Consider the following 22319-nt stretch of genomic DNA (forward strand, 5'->3'; position numbering starts at 1 on the left):
TTCACCATTTTCTTAGTTAGTTTTTCTGCCGCTTCATACCATTGCCGTGAACTTTTCTCTGGTTCTATGCAAGCGATTTTGCTCATTCTTCTTTTGTTTTGTAGCTGAATGCTGGATGTTTGCAATAAGATGAAAGAGTTATACCTCATATAAATGCAAATAATATAAAAATTCACATGGCCTATTTCTAATCTTGTCCATTTTTGAACTTTAACTTCAAACATGCATAACTTCTGATGTAGGAGACATAGAATGGTAAAGTTAGTCTTATTGCATTTATTTTCTTCTGCAGAAGCCATTGATATTATATATACTGACATATGTGCAACAGATTTCTTTCCAATATTCCGGCAAAATTGCAAAGATTATGTACTTAAAAACTGCATAAACAGTGAAAAATTTGTTGAATCTAAATAAGAGGTACATATTTGAAATCAGCATAAAAAACTGCATATGCACAGTAATTTTCATCACCATAACTGCAATATTAACAATTCTTTATCTAAGACCCTCTTCCCCCCTTAAAAGGGGAAATGTAAAATGGCGCATGTCTCTGCTGAAGATTCAGTTCTCGTCCGATTGTCAAGGTCGTTGCAGGCATGTGCATACGATGTGCGAGGACATCGTTAAATTGCAGCATAAAATTACTTTGTTGAATCGCAAAAAAAAATGTACAGTACTCGCGGATTGAAATAGGACACTCGGAGCGCGTGGCCGTCGCTGCATGCAGCGCCGCCCGTGGATGCTCATGGAACCAAGGTACTGCATTGTGGTATAGCGCGAGGGGGAGAACATCTAAAAAGCATAACTGCTCCTTCCGGTCGCCAATAAGCCGGCCTGTTGTTTACCACACTGCCTTGCATGCAGCGACGGCCACGCGCTCCGAGTGTCCTATTTCAATCCGTGAGTACTGTACATGGTTTTCAGTGCGGCAGAGATTGGGACATTTTTAAAAATTCGTTACATGGAGGTTCGTTATATCAAGGTTCGACTGTATTGTAAAAGCCCTTGCCTGGCTCCGTGCTATCACATGTCTTCCCACTAACCCGGGCATGGAAAATTTGTCCAATATCTTTCAGAACGAAATGGCAGCTGTGGTAGCTAGAGAGTGTTTTAGTTGCTCAAAAATATTTTTCTTTCTCGGTACGTTTAGGGTGTGCGTTGATTTGTGTGGTAAAGGCGATGTGTTGTTTTCCCCTTCATAAATTTTCAAAAAGTTGAGTCAGTGGGAGGTCATTTTAAATTTGCTGTCAAAAGAAAAAAAAAAGTAAGAGGATTGACGTGACATGAACTTCAAAAAAGTGGTAACTTTCAATTAGAGCTATGTGAATACTGAAATTCTTGATACGAAGCCGATTCAAATGTGAAAAACTGAGCGTGAATCAAATTGAATATATTTTAGTAAGATGGAATTAAATTACAGCCAGCCTCTGCAAGCCGCACTGAGGAAAAAGCTAATTTATTAGAGGTGTGTGTATGAGAAATTATTGGGTAGAAAGCAAATACAAACGCGGTGAAAGCTTGTTAATTTGAACCTTGATAACTCAAATTCTTGGATAATTCAAACTGCATTACTTGGCCTGGCCACGCTCTCTAGAAGTCTAGGTATAAGAACGCCTCTTAATTCAAACTATGCTCTACCGCATCTAGGTGCCTGGCGCCTAGCACGTGGCCAAAGAAACATCCCTCAGTAGGGTGGCATTATAGAGTCTGCACGCCTTCATAATGGAATAAATAAAACCAGGGCCCGCTTGCACGAAACGATCTTAAGACCGTCTTAGCGAAGTCCAGACCTAACAACTGCAGTCTGAAGGATAGGCCGCTTAAGACTGGAGTCAAGACTGAGCTTCAGTCCCGACTTGAACAAGTTCCTTGTATGATTACGACTCTAGTGCCGTCTTAGTTAAGATACAAGGACACCAGGTACCTAAGTGGAGAAATTAGGAAAATACAGGGATGTGCTGGCCCCGACTCCGCTGTAAGATGTAAACATTCTGCCAATCTTGCACTGTGTAAAATTCGTGCCATTGCTTTTTGCGGCTTAAGATTGTGTTACGAGGTAAAATGGCCCAAGTGGTTGCTGAGGGCGTTCAGGGAAGCCACTCTGGTGAACACAAGCCGAACCAAGGCGTTCGGAACACTAAGTCTGGTCTTACTAAAGACACCGTCTGGGTCTGGACTTAGCTCGGACTTTATTGTGCAAGGCGGCCCAGGTATAGTAGAACCCTGCTAACGTAAACTTGGAATAATGTTAAATTGAAGTCCCATGGACGACCGCGCAGTTTTCCCCCTTTATAGTAAAGACATTTCTGATAAAAATCTCTCATAGCAACAGTGGCAAGATGGGGTGCTGTAGCGAGCGTGGTTTTGCTGTGCTTGACTGCCGTACACATTTCTCGTCTAGTATTGCCTCTTGAATGAATGGAAAAGCGAAAGATGATGCCATGTTCATGCAAGGCTTTGGTTTCCACATGAAATCAAACTCGGCTGTATTCTTAGCGGCACTGCACTCGTGGTAAATAGGTTCTTTCATAAGATGTAAACAGTCTTATAATTGAAAAGTATAATAATTGCACAAAAAGATGGTGTGATAAGAATGCGAGGTATTTCGGAATGCTCTTTTTCTTTTTTTTTTTGTTATGAAACAAGGCATGTTTAGTAAGAGCCATTTAATTACGAGAGAGCATCTTCAGGGCTATGTCATCACCAGCAACTGATATAGTAGAGATCCTCATATAGTAAATGATTTTTGCCAATCTGAGCGACTTTACTGTCGAGGAGTAGGACGAGTAAGCTGGCACATCTGCCGGCAATGCCGGAGGGTAAAGGTTAATAGCTGCGGCGATGACTGCCTGCTCTCTTGGTCGTGACCTCCAAGACTTGCAACACTCATTAATTCGAAAATGTGGATAAGGCTTACTGTCGGCAGAGTCCCAGCCAACGGCCTGGTCATCGGGCGGCCATTACAAGTCTCGCACCAGAGGCCTTGTCCAGGTGTGATTGGCCGATAAGCACTTGTCAAAAAAGCACTCCACTAACTTGAACTTCATGTTGCTTAGTTGACTGCACACCTCTGACGGTGGGCCAATGGCAAATTGTAAACAGTGGAAAGGTGTTTCGATCATCAGGAAACCTTTCCTGGTATATTTTTGAAGCAAAAGCTTCATTATATTATCTTGAGCAGCCATCGTAGACCTTGAAGTTTTCACCTTCAAGTGACCTTGACAGATACTGTGCCTTTTCTTATAAACCAATTTGTAATGGAAGCGAACGCTTCGCTACTGACACTAAATTTGATCTTCAAGTGACCTGTGCATTCCTTTCTCTAAAACCTAACTTAAATGGAGAAGCAGCCCTGGGTTTTACAATTTCTGCGCATATTAAAGGCTCAGAAGTGGCCAAATTACTGGGTAGTCTTCCACTACGGGACCCTGTCTCTCCACTTCCACTCCCATCTTCCTTATTTCAAGTCTGACAGATACTGTAGCTTTCCTTTCTTATAAAACAATGCAATATACCAGAAAAAAAAAATATGAAAACATGACCTTGACCTGGTTAGGTGTAGGTGTCCACAATTTCTGGCATCCACTCAAAAGTATACGGCTCCTTCCTTTCCCCAGAACATAATTTAAATAAAAATTATGAAAAAAACACTGATTGAAAAGTGGGTGTTGAAGAGGCTATCGCTGCAACTCGCAGCTTTTGCTGTATCACGTGGTTCAAGACATGCTTAAACCCCCACAATTTTTTTTGTGGAAAGCCTTTTGTGGTCTCGTGGCCAGTGATGGTAAAGTTGTCATTTGTAATGGCGACAGTAACTTCTCTAACGTCCTGCTACTCAAAAATGGCTTTGATGGTAATGCGTTTTGCATCTTTCGTCCTTCAATTCGTGGCACAGAAAATGTACCCATGATTTCTCTGTTAGTCTGATATGCTGCGGGGACAGGGCTGGTTAGGTCGCAGTACACTGGCCTTAGACTCTGCTTTTGAAGTTGGTGACCTCCAATGAAAGAGCAAACTGAAATGAATTGGTGCGTTGCACTGGTCCTAGCCGGACCTGATGTTCACCTCGTTCTTACCTCTCTTTCGTTCTTGCACTGCAGATGCTGTCCCCAAACAATGTTGCCATGTACGGTGGACTCTGTGCGCTGGCGTCGTTCGATCGCCAAGAACTGCTGCGCAACGTCATCTCCAGCAGGTGGGCAACATTGTCCGTTCTTTATTTTATATTTTTCTGTCTTGGCTTGACTTGTCCCGGCTGTGCTTGCTTTGGCCGTTTTGCACCCCATCTTGCCCATAATTGTTTGCCGTACTAAGTTGCCAGCCATTGAAAATTTTCTTAATGATGTTGCCTTTACGAGAGGGGGCTGGGACTAGTGTTGGAATAGGATGAAAAAGGAGTTGAATAGGACTTCAATAGCCGATCGACTATAATCGTTTGTAGCGGCTCAGGTGCACGAAATTGTGTGCAAGCAATGGGGCTTATGTCAGGGAGCTTCCATGCAGTTCTTCTTCCTGGCTTCTCTGTTAACTTTTCTTTTTTGTCTGTGTTTGGTACTTACTCCTTACAAAGAGGAATAAATTTTTATCATGGAGGTTGGATAAAAGACACATGTGGAACGTGTGGGCTCCTGTGCTGTCTTATTTATAGCGTTGCGGTGGATAAAATTTTCCACCGGCACTTTGTCTTCGTGAACTTTTTCTCACTCTTTCAGTTCTTCGCGTCCTGTGCCGGTAACAAAGGAACATAAACAGTGAGGGTATGAAAGCTTGTCCCTAGCGTTCAGAGAATTTGGTCGAAGCCTACTGCGTATTGTGTGCAAGATGTACAGGCTTTAAGTATTCCTTGAGCATGGCTTTAGACGATAGTCTTGTAAGCATTTCAGTAGCAGACGGCTTCCTCGGATTCTTAATCTTAACCAACTTGGCCCTTATTGGTTTAATAAACTTGTCAGAGAACAGTGGCTGACACCCGAGTCATGTATTACCACTTGCTTTTAAAGCTGCCCAGGTTGAAAAGTTTTTTGTGGAATTTTCGTCACTGGTTTTGTTCGTGTTGAACCTTTTGCCTGTTGTGGCAGCTCCTTCAAGCTTTTCCTCGAGTTGGAGCCCCAGCTGAGGGACATCATCTTCAAGTTTTACGAGTCCAAGTATGCCACCTGTCTCACCCTGCTCAACGAGATCAAGGTGAGTCTGCGATAATTTGATTGCGCGTTGGCTAGGGGTAGCTTGCAGGGCTGTGGTAATGAGAGCAATAAAATAGCTAAGCGCTAGGATTCTCAAAGTTGGTTTCCCATAGCTTTTCACTCCCTCCAAATGCTTTCTGGGTTCCTCCGGCTTCGAAATCCACGTGTACTTTAGCCGGCACCCCTTTTTTTTACGCACTTGAGCATTTTATGACTTACTGCACTATAATCGCTTATGAGAAACTGTTTTGCTATGTAGCCAGTCATTCCTAATTGACATTCTTTAACATTTCCTTGTGTGCCCATCTCAGCATCTGTGGGAAGCCGGTGTTGCCTCCTGACTTATTAAAGATTGTGAACTCTTTGCTTAGGAATCTAAAGATAGACTATGGAGAAGTTGTAGAGTGCTTTAGAGTAGAATAACCTGGTCCCCATAGGGGGATAGGGAAATGACAACATTTCAGTGTACATGCACTGAAAACATGCAGCTTTTGAGTTAACCCAAACCAAACCCAAACAGCTAACCCAAAACCAGCGTAGCCCTTTGTGAGGTCCGTTAGAGTTGGGCAACATGGCAGTGTCTGGCAAGGCCACAACGACTTGCTTCACCAGCAGTTTGGCACTTGCGACAAATGCACAAGGCTTTTTGCTGGCCTCAAGATGTCCGCACCGTGAAATTCCAGTGGTAAAATGCTGGAAATCTTGGGGTCAGTTCCGATTTTGGAGAGTGGCCTAGCTAGTGAGCATAGGGAGCATTGTTTAGTTGCCAAGGGAGTTTTATGTCATCAAGCATGGAATGTTCAAACAGATTGTTGTTGTTCGCTTAAATAAAATGTTTCAGGCCATGGAATTTCACCTAATGTGTGCTTTTATTTTTCATTTATTTACTCTTTATTGCTCATGGTAACAGAGACGAAAGCACGAGCACATTTATTGTGTAAGTTTTACAATTTAAGCATCAGTCTTCAGCTGTAATGGCACTCTTGGCGACTGAGGCAATGTAGGTGCAGTTGGCCTCCTTATATGCTACGAGATGAGGGCTGTGCAGCTGTACCATCACTGCGGTCGCGGCGGATGTTGTTGAGTCCAGTTAGTGTTTCCTGTGCTGAACAGCGGCTGCGGTCGATGTGGCACAGATGTGGTTGTGCCTTAACTTGCGTGATTCCCGCCTCTTCTAGGACAACCTTCTGCTGGACCTTTACCTGGCCTCCCATGTAAACACGCTGTACACGCAGATCCGGAACAGAGCCCTCATACAGGTCAGTCAGCTAATGATGTCGTGCAGGATTCTGGTCGCCATTTTTATTTCCTTTTTCGTGGGCCTTCCTCCTTTGTTGAACCGGTGGAGATTTTTTTTTTTTTTTGATATGCACTGAATCCCTAGTGTGCAGGCACTTCTGCATTTTGGACAACTCGGTGGGTGGCTGCTTGCACTTACGGGATGTCAGGCTGATGAGGGAGAAAAAGAAATTGAGAAATGCCCGCTAGATTGTGCCTGCCATTACAGTTCTGTGATGTGAAATTTTATGTTAGGAAATTATTGATGTAAAAGACTAAATGGGTGTTTTGTGGGGCAGTGTAAAGGCTTGGAGAAGCAAGTGAGGAATGCCAAAAAAGCAGCGGCAAACTATGTTGAATTCTGGAGACGGTATACATGTTTCACTCTTTGGAAATCTGCTAAGCGTTTTTGGAAGTGCAAAGCCATTTTAATGTCTCTCTATCGACTTTTGTAATTTGTGGGCAGTATGAATTTATTGCAGCATTGCGTCAGTTTTTGAAAACAGTGCAGAGTTTGGCATGCCATGGGCACCTGTTGTAAAAATTTGCCCACGAAACTTGTAACTCTCCTCCAGGTTTCACTTTTAGCAACTTCGGCTTCCTCATTGAAAGAAGAGGCTTTTTTTTTTTTTTACCTTCTCTCCCGCTCCCCATTTACGTGTTCATCCTGGCCCTAATACGCAGTAGTATAGCAGGAATGCAGCGTGTGTTTGCAGTGATACTTTATGCTCAGTGTGCTTGGTGGGTGTTGCCCCTTGAAGAATGTGGAAAATTCCTGTTGAGGTTAACTTGCTCAAGGTGGATTCTCGGATGAGCTTAATTATGTGATAGCAGTTTTGTGTTTTTCATCATCATAATTATCATTTATTGGCCCTTAAAGACCCCTGGAAGGGGGCATTACATGGGGGGGGGGGGGGGCACACGAGATTAATGCAAATGGTCATTAATATACAATCACTATCAGTCGCATCATGTACAGAAACCCTACATGTGGGCGTTTACACTCGCAAAATGGCAGACGAAAGGTAATGCATGAACAAAAAAGCAATTCACTTCAGGTTTTCAGGTATGATGTCAGCAACTGCCGGAATGTACATGGATCGGAACGTACATGGATCTCGTTCTGTGACAATGCATTCTGGTAATGAAGTCCATTCTTTAATGGTGACAGGTAGTAGCTTGCTGAACGCGGTAGTGAGCCGTGCAAGCGGAGAATGCTCATGGAGTTGAAAAGACTGTGAGAAGTTCGGGTTGAAAACAGAGGGAAGTCCCAAAGTGAAGGAAAACAGTAGTAAAGTTTATGGAAAAGAGACAAACAGGCGACTTTCCGCCTGAGTGCCAGAGGCTCGATGTCGAGAGATAATTTCATGCTGCTAACGCTGGAGTGGGTGTCATAGTTTGATGAAATAAAATGGGCTGCGCAGTTTTGGACGGCTTCTAGATTATCAATTAAATAAGCTTGACGTGGGTTCCAAATTTGGGAGATCGGACGAAAATTTGGAAGGAAGGAGGGGAGAGACTAGGTGCCGTCTGATAAACCCGAGTGATCTCAATGCCTCTGCTGCAAGCTTTGTGATGTGTTCACATCACGAAGGCACATACATAAGCACATCAACTCTATATTTGCATCACATCTTCTTAAGATTATGAGAAACCTTATGAAGACATGGCAGAGCTACAAAATACTTTTGGCTAGCCAACTCTTGGGGAGGGGAGGCTTCCTGCTCAGTCTTGCAAAGCTTTTTGATCAGGGATTTAGCCATAGAAAAAGTGAGGTTGGCTAGGCCGTATTTCTGAGTCTTTCCATTCGAAGATGAAAGCTGAATCCCACCATAAAACAAGACGATGCCAAACCCTGTTTGACCAGCTTGGAATGATGACAATCAAAGGACAATGTTTTCTTGAGAAAAAATCTGGCATTTGAGACGTATTTTTATAAAGTGAGAAAAGGTGCCATAGCAAGCATACTGTATTTTGAACTTTTTGTTGTGGTTTCCTATTTTTACTTGCATGCCTTTTTCAACTTCTGATATTTTTGTTCCCAGAAGAAGTTTGCACTCAAATTGTTGTGCTTTTTTTTTTTTTTTGCATTACGCTTAATTTTTACGGGAGAATATGACCCTTGAGGGTCTGATAATCTAGGAAACGATCAGTGTCTTGAAAACAATATTATGGAAAGCAACGGCTTATCTCCTACGTAGCTTTGAATTCACTTCTTGGATCATCCATACCAACATATGTATATGGTGCAAATTAGCTGAACAAATCTCATCTGTTCCTTTTTGTTTTTTCTTGTTTTCTCAAAACGAATTTTTTAGTTTGCTGGCTTACGAGAATATCCTTGCATCTAGAGCAGATAAATAATTTTTATTGCAGCATGCTGCTATGTGATTAAAGTATTCAATGTTGGGAATTGATTTCTTTATTTGTGCGTACTAATTTTTTGCGCTCTTCAACAACTTTTACAACTTCAACAAGTTGTAAAATAAATAATGTACTGCATAATCAAGAATGTACTTCCTACATTGTATTTATTGTACTGTATTCTATTAGCTACATGTTAATGCAGTTGAATCCCATGACAACGAAATTCACGGTGCACTCAAAAAAATTCATTGCCGCGAAAATTTGATGTGAAATGCAAACAAAATTGCCCAATCAGCAGTAGATACTCTTAATGCCAAAAATTGGTAATCTTGGCTTGCTCTCGCTTCACGCCGAGCAATGCCGTCACGCGATGTTCACATTCAGTCATCAAACCTATTGAGACATCGTCATTACGGGTAGCAACAAAACTCTTGGTGACGTCGAAAGTGTCCATCACCTGTGAGGCCAGCAGTGGGCGCATCCTGCACATCTTCGTCATCAGAAGAGTCCTCTTCATTCCAGGCAGTTTGGATGATCTGCTGATCTCTTAGATCTTCGTGAACTTGCATACAAGCGTCAGTACTGATGTATTCGTCGAGCTCGAGGCTAGGTGGCACGGGCGTAATTACGTCTGTGGTACCCACGCTCTGACTGCACATACATTTATTCTTTGGTTCATAAATTATTGGCTGTTAAAGCTCTTCAAGGGCGAAAAGGCTTGCTCTGTACATTCGGAACTGTAGTTTTCGTTTTTTTTTTTCCTTGTGCAGTATTTCAGCCCCTACCTGTCGGCAGACATGACAAAGATGGCTCAGGCATTCAACACCACCCTCGGCGCGCTCGAAGAGGAGCTCATGCAACTTATCCTCGACGGACAGATACAGGCTCGGATAGATTCTCACAACAAGGTATGGCTGCATAGTTGTCATGGGAACATTGTTTGGCGTTACCAAGTTTAAGAAAAAAGAAATCGCAGGAAGCTTTTTTCTTCACTCTTCCGACTTCTGTTTTCTTGGCACACGTGAATAGTGCTTTCTAATAGTTTCAAATCTAAGAACATATTCGAAATAAAGTGAGTAATTTGCAGATACAAAATTTAGTAGAGTTGGAGGGGGTAAGGTGGGAGTGAGTATCAACATATGCTGAAAGACATGGTTTGCAGAATTCACGAAGGCAATGGAAATAAAATGTGAAACAAAATAAAAATGAATGGTTTAAAATTTGCGTTGAAAACGCTTAAACAGCAGGAAGCCAAATTTTATTAAACACTAGTATCAAACCATGACTATTAGTATCTGCGTGCTGCTGGTTTTAGGTACTATATTACTCATTTATTCTTTTTGGGCACAAACTTGCAAAACGACACTTACCGTATTTGCACGATTCTAACGCGCACTTTTTTTCCTGTAAATAAGCGTTCAAAAATACATGCGTGTTACATTCGGACTCAAAACACAAAAACAACCCTTCAAACCGAAACATCTCAAAAACCGAAACGAAGCAGCTCAATGAACTATAGCCAGCCGCATTGCCATCGGTATCAGCAAGGCGTTTTGAGCCGGATCCATCCATGAACGGATCCAGCATTTCGATCACCATTTTTCGCAAACGATCAGTTACGCTGGTGTACCCAGAAGCTGCGTTGGATTAGTGCATTCACCCACAGCACAGTGACAAGATGAAAAGGCAACGACGCTTTCATTATGAGGCGTCGTTTAAGGTGAGATGCGCGTCGAAAAAGAGTTTTCCCGAGTAATTTTTCAGTTTTGAGTTTTTGCCTGCAAAATTATCTTTGAACATTTAGCTACAACTTTCTAAAAGATCGTGAAGTTAGTAAAAAGTCCATTTTATTCAAACACGGTGGCTCGAGAAAGTGCTATTTTCAGCGCAAATCGTCAATTTTCGTGCGCCTGTACCTCGAGAACGCCGCGTCGCCCACCATTGCCGTTTGCTGGGAGAGGTTGAGTAAGCTTTTCTCTTGTAGCGCAGTTTCGTTTCTCGGCTGCAAATAATAAAAAAAACGTTTTCCGCGCACGCTTAGAGCGTCCCTACTAGACCTTTTAAATCACGTGGTGCTCTAGAGAGGCCGCCATTGGCCTGGACTGATACGACGCTGTGGCGAAGCCTACTTTCTGCTTTCGTTTTGTGCAGCGTCTGGATCGCGCTACATCGTGCTCTGCTGGTTCTTTTCAGCGGCCTTTTAGCATTTGTTGAGTTCGCGATGAACGACACGCAAAAGCGCAACTTCCGAGCTCGAAAGTCTCGGTCGAAGAACCGAGGACGCCGTCGCGGACCTCATCGGAAAACTGCAGCGGGAGACGTAAGCTAGTCCTAACCAGGCCAACGTGCACTCGGACGAGATCGATGCCGCGGTGAACTTTGTGAGCGCCTCGGAGGTGAAGATTGAACTCTTCAAGGAAGATAGGGCAGCATGCGGTCATCGATATTCTACGAGTGCTGCGATATGCGAGATTAGCACGCTTACGGTGCTGGTAAGCGGTGCTGCTTGCCCTACGTGCCGCACCTGTACCCTTGCGGTACGCGAACCGGTGGAAAAGCGAAAGGGGCTTTCAGCTTTTCTTGAGCTGCACTGTGAAAGTAGGGAGTGCCCAGCATCAGTGCTTTCTGCTGTGCACACCTCGAGCCGCGTTGTGCCCGGTGGACTTGCAGATAGCGCCAGTGGAAATCGGGACTATCAAAGTGGAAGCATTCGCGACAGCTTCGCTGTCAACGTGAAGGTGGTGGTGGGTGCGCGCGCGATTGGCATCGGACACGAACAGCTGTCGCGATTTTGTGCAATTCTTGACCTGCCGAAGCCATTACACCACAAGAACTTTGCTGCGATCGGCAAGAAAGTTTTTGGTGCGGCTATGAAAGCAGTGGCAAGAAGTTTCATGTGCTTTTGTTGTGTTTATGAAAAAATACAGATGTTTGAAACTTTCAAATGCAATTTTTTCCATTCGTAGTTTTCAGCATTTTTTACATATTGTGCAACAAGTTTTGAGTACTTTCAGTAGTCAGATTTGGATGAAATTTTGCACACAGCCTCTTCAAAGTGTGTAGAATGTTGTTATCTACCTGGTTATAAAAAATCTCTAGAACTTTTTTTGAAAAAAATTCAGAATGTTGACACATGGTGCCCAAAATACAGTCAAACCCGGATATATCGAACTCGAAGGGGATCGCGAAATAGTTCGATATATCGATAATTCGATATACAGAAATCGGCTTGGGACAGCACTTACGATGCGAAAAAACGATACCGCATTTGTGGCGTAATCAACTCACTTGCATAATGAACCCACCCTTCACTTTTGCACTCGAGAATTTTGAAGAAAAAAAAAGCGATTAAGCGATCTCGGCGACAACGGCAGCGACAAAGCAAAAAATTTCCAACTTGTTGGAACGTCCCTCTGCCCTTCGAGCCACCGCGGCAGCTCAAAACAAGGTTTCTGTGTCGCCGCGACAGAAATCGCCAGCGTTTTTGCTTGCATGTAGCACTCCGTTTGGGTCTCATCCACAGCTCATTTCTTGGCAGCGTGCCAAGATGCTGCGCAGCGGTAACGTTGGGGCGCGTTTATCTTTTTATAGCTCCTGCCGCGGCCGGAAGCGAACTTGGCAGACTGCCCATGATGGCTTGATTGCACAAGCCTGGTTCGATTTATCACGCCGCGCTTGGGGTGGGCGTCATGATCGCAGCAGCTGACCGCATGCTTTCGCTGATTCATACATGCAAGGATAAACGATAAAAAAAAATAAATAAACATCCCCGCAATAAAAAAAAAAAAAACCTGCCGCTTCTTAACGTCCGCAGCCGCCATATCTTACGATACGCTGCTCGTACAGCACAACGATAAGAAAGAATGACTTACACACAAAAAAAATAATAATAAATCTAGAGAGAGCTGCCGCTTCTTAACATCCGCAGGCGCCATAGCCACGTCAGCCGCCGCGCCGCTGCACGCAGAGGGTGCGCAACACGCTGGAGAAAGCGTCCGATGTCAACTGCAGATGCACGCGCCTTTGGGGAATGGGCGCGGCGCTGCCCAGACCAGCTTTCGCCGAACTGTCCCCTCTCATTCCTTCCGCGCGTGGCTTGAAAACGTCACGCAGCAAACGGCCAAGGGTGATGCGATCGTCTTTGGGGAAGGCACACTTTCCAGTGCGTGGTGCGGAGTTCGATATATCGAACGATCGGTGAAATTGAGTTTGATATATGACGCGGCTTTCCTATACTTTTACATGGGATTTTCAAGGGGATATTTCGTGAGTTCGATATAACCAAAATTCGATATATCCGGGTTCGATGTAACCGGGTTCGACTGTATACACATTGGTGTTCCTGAATTTTTTTTCAATTATAGGATAAAATGAATAAATTTGAAGTAGCTTTCGACGTACTATATTACCAAAGCAACAGAATGAGCTATTTCAAGCTGGTCTAAACATGCATTTCATTATCAAAAAAGTGTGCACAAAGTTTGCAGACACTTCTACACAAACACTAATAAAGATATGTAGAAAGTAAAAACATATTTGGAATCAGCATTAAAAACTATAAATGGGCAATGTTTCATAACCTTAGGTTCAATATTAAAGAAGTGTTTTCGGGGAGCAAGGGGAGATGCTACTCGAAAAAAAAAAATTTAATAAGCCACCCAGAACAATGAAATTTGGTGTCCTTAAACTGTATATCCTGAGTTTTTCAGAACACTAATTAGTTTTCTTGTAGCACGCATACCTTTTGCTCAGTGCTGCTAAACAAGCATAAAACAAAGGCCTTTTGTGCACATGCTTTTGCATAGAAAATTTTCACTGGGAATGAAGAGCAATAGTTTATTTTGTAGCTTGCTAACTTTAGAATCCAGATAACTAGCACAAATTGGGACATGAAAGTTCCTAGTACGGTAAAAAAATTCTGATGATGTTATCCTTTTATTCTGGGGAATCATTACTGTTATATCAAACCTCTATAAACTAATATTATAGATACTGAAAGTCTGAATAGATATCTGCAAGCTACACATTCTAAAGAGTATGTGTGCCAAGTTTCATTATGATACGACAAATATCGGTACGAAAAACCCTGTGCGCAAACTTGGAAATTTGCTCAAAACTGCAAAAGGAGAAAAATGCATTTCAAAAGTTCTGTATTCAATAAAATGCGATTGAAACTGCATGAAATTTGGCATGGAAGGTCATGGGCTGCACAGCAATCATCCCCACCACTAGAACGCCATAGGTTAGTCCTTCATGGTCCTTGCGAGCAGTGTCCTCCATTCGAGCCTTCCTCTCCATGCCATGGCGGTGAGCGCGTGCCTCAGCAGTCTGCTGTGTAGACATCTTTTGGACGCGCGTCCCATCACTGGAGCCACTGAGCACAAGGAGTCCCTTAGATGGAAGAATGCCAAGCTCTTCCAGGACCCGCTCGAAGCTTGTGTGTCCCCTGTTGAACCACAAGACCGCAAGGGCTGTGGCAGTTTCAACAGCAGTCAGAGACGCAAACCTCGTTTTTGGACACAGCAACCATATTTTGCTGTTCAGACTCTCTGCAGAGTTTTGTGTCTTGCCTCGAACACAACGAGCCAGCAGTTTTTCCTCTGTAAGCCGCTTATATATTGGCAGCAATGCCTTCCCTTGGGCTTTTGTCAAGAGGGGTGTGTGGTCTGGTGGCGGCTGTCCAAGGGCTTCCGCTCGCCTGTGCTTACACCACGATGTAGCACCCTCTGGGCAATACCTGTGGCTACTAGCCCCATTGCTAGAGCACGAATGCAGATACGATGCCCAAATGCTGCAGTACATAGCATGAACATCACCCCTGTTGTTGGTTATTGCTATTTGATAGTATGCCTGCAGTTTCTGTATCGTGGGGTCCTTCAGCTTCTCTCCGCGCGGAAGTGGTGTCTTCAGTTGCCGAAGGGCAATCCCTAGGCGCTTTGCAACATGGTTAGTGCAGTCCTCTTTCTCTATGGTTGTGGCACCATACACCTGAGTCTTGGATACAGCAGTATGTGCTTTACTGTCTCCATCACTAAAAAATGTAGTGAAGCGTAGTGGTGTCTCATACAACGGCGTTCTCTGCCAAATGCGAAGTGCTGCCTCCTTTTCCATGGCATGCGACGAGCACTCCACATTTTTTTCGCACACGGGATGGTGGAACGCTTGCCAAATCTCCTCTTCTTCATTGCTCAATATTTTGTGCCGACTGCATGCCAAGCAATAATTTGGCAACACTTCAAAATCGAGGCACAGTCCACTGTTGAGGGACACAACAGTGCCCACACCATTGTGACTCTTATGGCCCCTCTTTTGCCATGTGCCATCGTACATAACAGCGGCGTCTGCACCGCCGACTCCTGCCTCGATCTCGCGGGCAGTCTTCATATTTTGCGCGGCAGCGTTCATGGCCGCGGAATGCACTTTTTTTGCGATGCCATGAAATGTCTTCTGGTGCATCGATTTTGAAAGACCGATAATGGCGCAAAACCTCACAAGTTGATCGTAGCCAGCACCGATTGCGCGGGCGGCTACCACTGCTTTTACATTTGTAGCAAAGGCGTCGCGGGAGCTCCCGCTGTCGTAGCTTCGCTCCGCGCTTCTGTCTCCGCTTGCCGCCACACGCCTCGAGGTGTACGATGCAGACAGAATAGATTCGGGACACTCACGGTTTCCACAACAAAGTTCGAGGAACGACGAAAGTCCCTTGCGTTTTTGAAGCTACTCGCTGACGAAGAGTTGGCTCTCGCCACAAGCAGGACACGTCGCGCCTTGCACGAGTAGCGTCAGCGCATCGATGTCGCACACTACCGCGCTGGCAGAGCTATCACTCGCTCTTTCTTCATTTTCGAAGAGTCCAATGTTTTTTTCAGAAGCGCTAACAAAGTTCAAGTTAGAGTCGATCTCCTCGGCGCCGATGCTGTCGTTAGGCCTAGTAGGTTCCGGGCAGCTTTTCTTGCGTATCGTTGTCGGCGTCGATCTGCGCCTCCTTCCTTTGAATTTAAATTTAGTATGAAACTTCTGCACGCGAGTATTGCGCTTTTTCGGACTGACCATGATCGCAAAACTGAAAAAACGCAGAAGTGACGGTGGCAGTCTCGCAATGCTTGCAAGCGGCAGAAAACTGGAACCAGGGGGTAGGCTTCACTGCACAAACTGGTCACCCGCAGCCAATGGCGTCGTCAGAATCTCACCACGTGATCAAAAAACACGCGAGAAAGGTTGCGGAACGCGCTTTTTTTTATTTCTAGTGAAAATACGAAACTGGTGGCCGTTGCACATGCGAGAATAAGCCTTGGCCTATCTCCGCCAAGCGACCGCCATGGCGTGCGGAGAAGCTACCGTGCACGGCAGGTGCGCAGAGATGGGCAACTTGCGAGGCAACTTTCGGTTTCTCCGTCGACCACGACTCATTCAAACATATTTTTTACTAATTTCTGGTGCAAATATCACTTTCATTTTTCTAGATAAGGTAGCTGAATGCCTAAAAATTCCGAATAAAAAAAAATCGAAAAACTGAAAAAAAAAAAAAAACCTCCTTTTTTCGACCCGCACCTCCCGTTAAGCGAAAAGTAATCCTGTTAGCAGAAAAAAAAGGGAACTGAGCAGTGTCCCATACATGAGATGTCCTGGAGACATGCGTTCGCAATGACCATTTGTGGTCGGTGGACAGTGAAAAAGAGCTGTCTTCCGACTCTGGCGGCGAGTAGACAATGATGTTCCCATCTGCTGGTTATGTTCGTGTGTTCCGATTTGTGTTCTTGAGTTCGATTAAATGTTTAGGCAACTTTCAGGCACTTGCTGACTGCGTCATTCAGTGTGCGCGGTAGAATCAGCGCCAAGTTATTCTTTTGTTTTCCTGGCCTGTGTGTGGTCGGTGGACAGGGAAAAAGAGCTGTCTTCCGACTGTGACAGGGAGTACACTATGATGTTTCCATCTGCTGGTTATGTTCGTGTGTTCCGATTTGTGTTCTTGAGTTCGATTAAATGTTCAGGCAACTTTCAGGGGCTTGCTGACTGTCATTCAGTGTGCGCGGTAGAATCAGCGCCAAGTTATTTTTGTGTTTTCCTGGCCCTAAATATTACTGCGCGTTGCAATCGGGGGCGCGTTAGAATTGTGCAAATACGGTAGTTATGCATTCCACAGAGTTCAGTTTACAAGGATTGCTGAAACTTCGGGCATGTCTCTGATGTGCAGTTAACTACAGCTCGGGCAGTTCCTTATGTGAAAGCTGATATCATGTTTTTAAAAGTACCGCGTATGCCTCAGAAGTGTCATGTGGTGGTCATGTTGATGGTATGACAGTCAGAGGACGCGGTACTTGTGATTCGTGAGGGGGGGCCCCTGCGTACTCTAGCCTTGTACTGCTCGGAATTGGGGCGCCTCGTCAGTGTGCGGCAGCAAAAGGCAGAAGCTGATGTGCAAGCCCTCTGACTTTCCTTTCAAAAGATGCTGTGGCAACTGTCGCACTCTGCGTGCGTGCATAGCTAGTGCAGTTCAAACCTCTCATTACCAGTGTGGTCTGGTAGTGGTATTGTTGCCTTGAACGGTGCCCGGTTAAAACATTGTTCTGTGCAAGTCACGTCAACAGTGCAGCTGAAAGCAGCCTTGGCCCTGACAGTTAACAAAACTGTATGCACCCTAAATGTGCTTTGCCAGGTTGGCCAAATATGGGGCGTGACAGAGAGTAGCTGGAAGCTGACTTATATGATTTCAAGGCTGCACTTGCTAGCACTGAGGCTGCCTCGATCAAGGGCATAAATGACAATTTACGTGATCCTATGTGAATGAGCTAGGGCTGTGTCAACCTTTATTTTGTGGTGGTGGATGACTTCCTTCTTGCACTTTGTTTTATTGCATCTGCGCAAACGTTTGCTAGTATTTTAACTGGAACACTTTTGCATTGTTGTGATTGTTGATTGATTCTTGCTTTACAGATACTTTACGCCAAGGACATTGACCAGAGGAGTACGACCTTCGAACGCGCACTTGCGATGGGCAAAGACTACAATCGCAGGACTGCTGTAAGGATGCATTTCCTTCCTTTCGGATTAGGGTGGTTTAGTTTTTCTAGCTAGGGGAAATTACCTTTGGTTGCTGATAGGGAATCGTTATCAGTTTGTTCCTCAGTGCTTTGGAACTCGGGCGAAGCTAAGCTTAGGCTTTTCAGCGCAGATGAGTCTCCAACTGACAGAAACTAACGTGTGCTATACAGTACAATTTTGGTGATATGAATCTTATGACATCGCGAAAATATTCATCACATCCAAAAATCCATATCATCAAAACGAACACAGATCAGCTTGCAGAAGTATAGAAACGGGATTCACACAGATCGGTCTGTGGGCGAGGAAATTTATCTCTGACCGCGCGGCCACACAGCTCACCACTCGCGGTGCGTGCAGCGCGACGCCAGCAATGTGCGGGCCATGCGCCTGCGCAAACTTTTTGCAGTGCATACAGCGCGACATTTATGCGCAACAGGAGATTGCGACGTCGGCAACCTGTGGGCCATTCACCACTGCAGACTGCTCCCTGTGCGTACTACGCGAATATCAGTCGTGGAGTCAACTATGTGAGGGCCGTGTGCAACTGCCGCGTGTGCCACCGCCACCTGTCTGCAGTGTCTAGTATGACGGCGCGTAGCTGCAAAACTCTCGCAGCGTATACAATGTGACAGGAAGTAGTGACGCTGTGTGTCGCCGAAAGCTTCTCCTTACGCATACAGCATGATAGGTGATTGCGATGACGGTGATGTGTCACCTACGTGCTGCCGTAAGCTGCTCACAATGCATACGGTGCGATTGGTGATCGAGGAGTGCATAGGCAGGGCATAGTGCTCAAGGCTGCATTCGCTTTTCCCGCGTTTATATTATCCATAGTGGCGCGGGAGAGTGTTCAGAACATTTAGAATTCTGCTCATTGTACGTTATGCACTCTGCACTGGGAATTTCTGGAATTCCTATCATCACAAAGATCATATAAACTGTATTCGTATCACCGATATTTTACTGTGGTTACTCCCACCTAGCCTGATCGGTGCGTTTTTTTGTGGGCATTGATTGGCCTGAAAAAAAAGGTGACAATGGAATTAGTTGTACAGTAAAGGCTTGTTAATTCGAACTTTACTGGACCAGGATAAAAGTTATAATTATCCGGTGTTCGATTTGTCGAATGGCCTCGAAAAAACTGACAAGAATCGTTTGCATTAGGGTAAATATATGCAGTCGAGCCCACTTATAACAATACTCAAGTGCCAAGAAAATGTCATTGTTATAACCAATAATTGTTATAACCGGGTTTGCCAAAAAATGCAGTCAACATAAGGTTCAAAAATTTTAATCAAGCAGAAAAAAAAGTTGTCCACTACTTAACAAAAAAACCTTAGTCCGTGAGCTTCGCTTGCTTCACAGAAAGCTTATTAACATTGGTCTCGAGAGCATCTAATTGTTCGACGTGCTCAAGTGGAAGGCCCCTTGAAAAAACAAAGTCCCGGAGGGAATAAATCATATGCAGGGCCTCCTGTGAGGACACTACTTGGAGAGGCTGATCTGCAGTGTCGTCGTCGTCATCGCTGTCGTTGCCCGCCGCTCGCACATTTTCCACGATTGCCTCGTCAGTGAGGATTTCGAACGTTTCCACATTATCATCTGCATGCAGAAACTCATCCAGTCCCGGATCTGCCATTGTACGACGAGAAAGCAAAACGCCACAGGCGTTGCACACACACCACGTGCACCCCACACGTATAAGCACTACGACGCCCGCCCGCACACAGCCGCCGCTATCGCCACACACAGAGTCGGTCGGGACGGCGGCGGGGACGTGACCATGTGACGGACCGCGGAGGTGGGGGGGGGGGCAAGGGTAGAGAAACGGAGTGCTGTGCTCTCTTCGTATCGTGGGTGCAGTCCACTCGTCTCGAGGGGTGGAAGGGTGACATGCGGAGTGAAATGCGCTCGCTTTGCGCGATTGCGGACGCTCGCGTTTTCGTCGAAATCACGTGTATTTTATTTTGAAACTGGGTCACAGCAGCCGGTTTTAATCGTTATAACCGTTAGTGCGGCAACCCATCATTGTAGTAAATGGATTTTTTTACTATTGGATACATAGTAAATTTGACGGTGACATGGCTGTTCATTGTTATAGCCGATATATTGTAATAACCGGTATCGTTATAAGTGGGCTCGACTGTATTTACTCGCATAATGAACCCACCCACCCACCCCAATTTTCGCCTAAGAATTTGAAAAAAAAAAATAAAAAAAGGTGTCAGTTGCTAGCACTTCCCTCAGTTTCGCACCGTCACGGTGCCTAATGCGTTTCTTGGCATTGCGTCAAGATGCTGCGTAGCGATAACATTACTGTAGCAATGTTAACATTATGGTAACATTACGGTACGGTAGCTCTAGCAAGGGAAGGGAACTTGACAGAGTGTCAGTGCTTGTCCGGTTGTGCAAGCCTCGTTTTCAGTACATTCACTTTATCATGCCATGGGCGATTGGGGCGGGCACTGTCTACTGCCACTCGTTGTAATGCGCAATAGCATAAAATGTGTTTTGAAGCAAACGGTGCTCAAAGCCGCCATCATGATCGCGTACTTTCAATGACGACTGATGAGTGGAAGGATGGACGACTCTCGCGAAAAAAACAAACTTCCCACCTAATTCGTATCACCCGTCTGAAGTCATAGCCTTTCGTGGGCGTTGGCTGCGACCGCGCCGACAATACTTATTTATATTTTCGAAATAACAGGGCTCAAATTAACTAGTTGCGAGTTTCGGCGGTTGTACGGAAGAGAGTATGGGCAGCCGCCAACCCCTCTCCGGCAGTGCTGGCTGCCGCACCAATCGTGGTGCCATTTAGGCTTTACCCACTCTTCCGTGGCTTTAACTGGTTCCATCTTCTGTCTGTTTCGGACGTGCGCAGCTCTATGTCGTTCTTACGTGGAGGTGTTTTCATAATTGATTTTTTATTTTAGTCACGTGCTGTGTGCTAAGCTGCCCAGATGCGGCAGAGCAGAATTGTTCGTAGCGGAACCGACTCGTGTTCGAATCAACGGGCTTTTTTATGCCCAGATCTAGTGCAATTCGAATTATCCGAGAATTCAAATTAGCGAGGTTCGAATTAGCGAGCTTTCACTGTAGTAGCCTGTTTAAAAACATGAAGGGCTAAATCACCAGATCGAAAATTCTAAACACGTTGCATGCAAACTTGCAGGCGGCCAGTATAAACCCTGCTTTCTTTGTTTGGCTGCGAAGGAGTGTGTTTGAGTTGCGCATTCTGTTGATTTCTTGGCCCTGTTCTGTGAAAGCTTGTTACAGCTCCCAAAATGTTCAAAGTAGATTGCCAATAGTTAAATGCAGGCAATTTTGGCTGCTTCATGCATGTGTGCGTGTGTGTGTTTTGATGTTTTTCAGGCCCTGGTCCTTAGGTCAGCAATGCTCAAGAATCAGATACATGTTAAGGTAAGACTTGCTTGAGCAGTTGTTACCATTAAGTTGCTTTTCATTCGTTTGGCCTGTAACATAAACTGTTGGCGTGCATTAGTTTGAAATGGGAGCTACTTTTTTTGTACAAGTTGCACACATACAGTCAAACCCGAATATAACGAACTCGGATAGAGTGAATTATGTTTTATATCGAACACTCGAATTTCCACTAGCATTATGCATATAAAATGTATTTTTTATAACGAACTACACATCGGATATAGCGAACTCAGCGCGCGCGATCGGTCGCCAAACGCCCGCCAACGGGCGGGCCTTTGTGCCGGCTCTGAGTTCTCTCCGGGCAGCCCACGCTGCCGGGCCGCAATACTTCTAGCGCATGCCGTTGTCAGATGGGAGGGGGATTGGCGACGGCTCCGTTCCCCAAGGTCTCACACAGCGCATACGTCATCACGCGCCCTCTAGGGTGCTTCTGCTGCTTCTGCGCCGATGCCACGCTTCCGTAAAACGCAGCAGGGGCTCTCTACAGCAGCTTCCACGAGGGACCCTCCTGTACGCATGCGCGGCCGTCGCCCGGAGTAGCGTGAGTAGCCTTTAAAATCCGCGCCATCGGCCAGCCTCTCTTTGCAGCGCTCCTATTCGGCAGCTGCCTACCATGTGATCAAAGACGTTCGAGCAGCTCCGGACCTATTGCGCTTCGAGAAAGAAGCAACACCGGCCAGAACTGGTTTCAAGTTTGGGCGAAGGGAAGGCAGCCTCCGAACAACAAACGCGTCAGTGGCGAACTTTCCCGCATCCTCGGAGCTTTCTTTGTTCGCGTTTGCAAGTCGTGCTGCTGCTATCCTCACGATTCCGGACGTGCCTACGTTGCTGCTGGCTTGCATTCCGGCGCTACATCCTGCAAGATGACGACGAAGCAGCGGCGTGCCCTACCGCTTTCCGACAAGCTGGAGATAATTCGCCGCGTTGGCCACGGCGAAAAAAAGTCTGACGTTGCCGCGCATTTCAAGATTCCGCGGAGCACGTTAAGCACCATTTTGA

The 22319-nt window shown here is 45.3% G+C and overlaps 2 protein-coding genes across 7 annotated transcripts in view; one reads left to right on the top strand and one right to left on the bottom strand.

Moving 5' to 3' along the window:
- Positions 1-22319, top strand: part of CSN1b (COP9 signalosome subunit 1b) — a 63978-nt gene that overhangs the window by 35509 nt on the left and 6150 nt on the right. For all 6 annotated transcript variants that reach the window (XM_084604038.1, XM_084604040.1, XM_084604044.1 and 3 more), the window contains exons 8-13: positions 4104-4198; positions 5082-5187; positions 6365-6445; positions 9602-9739; positions 17766-17852; positions 21249-21296. In XM_084604038.1, coding sequence (XP_084460164.1) covers positions 4104-4198; positions 5082-5187; positions 6365-6445; positions 9602-9739; positions 17766-17852; positions 21249-21296 — 555 coding nt within the window. The remainder of the gene's footprint in view (positions 1-4103; positions 4199-5081; positions 5188-6364; positions 6446-9601; positions 9740-17765; positions 17853-21248; positions 21297-22319) is intronic.
- LOC146189117 (uncharacterized) lies at positions 13986-15304 on the bottom strand. Its single transcript, XM_084603418.1, has one exon. The coding sequence runs from the start codon at positions 15285-15287 to the stop codon at positions 13986-13988; it is 1302 nt and encodes a 433-aa protein (XP_084459544.1). The 5' UTR covers positions 15288-15304.

Source organism: Amblyomma maculatum, chromosome 5, assembly GCF_055883805.1.
Source record: "Amblyomma maculatum isolate TAMU_Amacu chromosome 5, ASM5588380v1, whole genome shotgun sequence".
In the NCBI taxonomy this organism is placed as follows: Eukaryota; Metazoa; Arthropoda; class Arachnida; order Ixodida; family Ixodidae; genus Amblyomma; species Amblyomma maculatum.

Bases quoted from the DNA above. Each gene is read 5' to 3' on its own strand.
- LOC146189117 (XM_084603418.1), bottom strand. From the start codon at position 15,287: ATGCACCAGAAGACATTTCATGGCATCGCAAAAAAAGTGCATTCCGCG.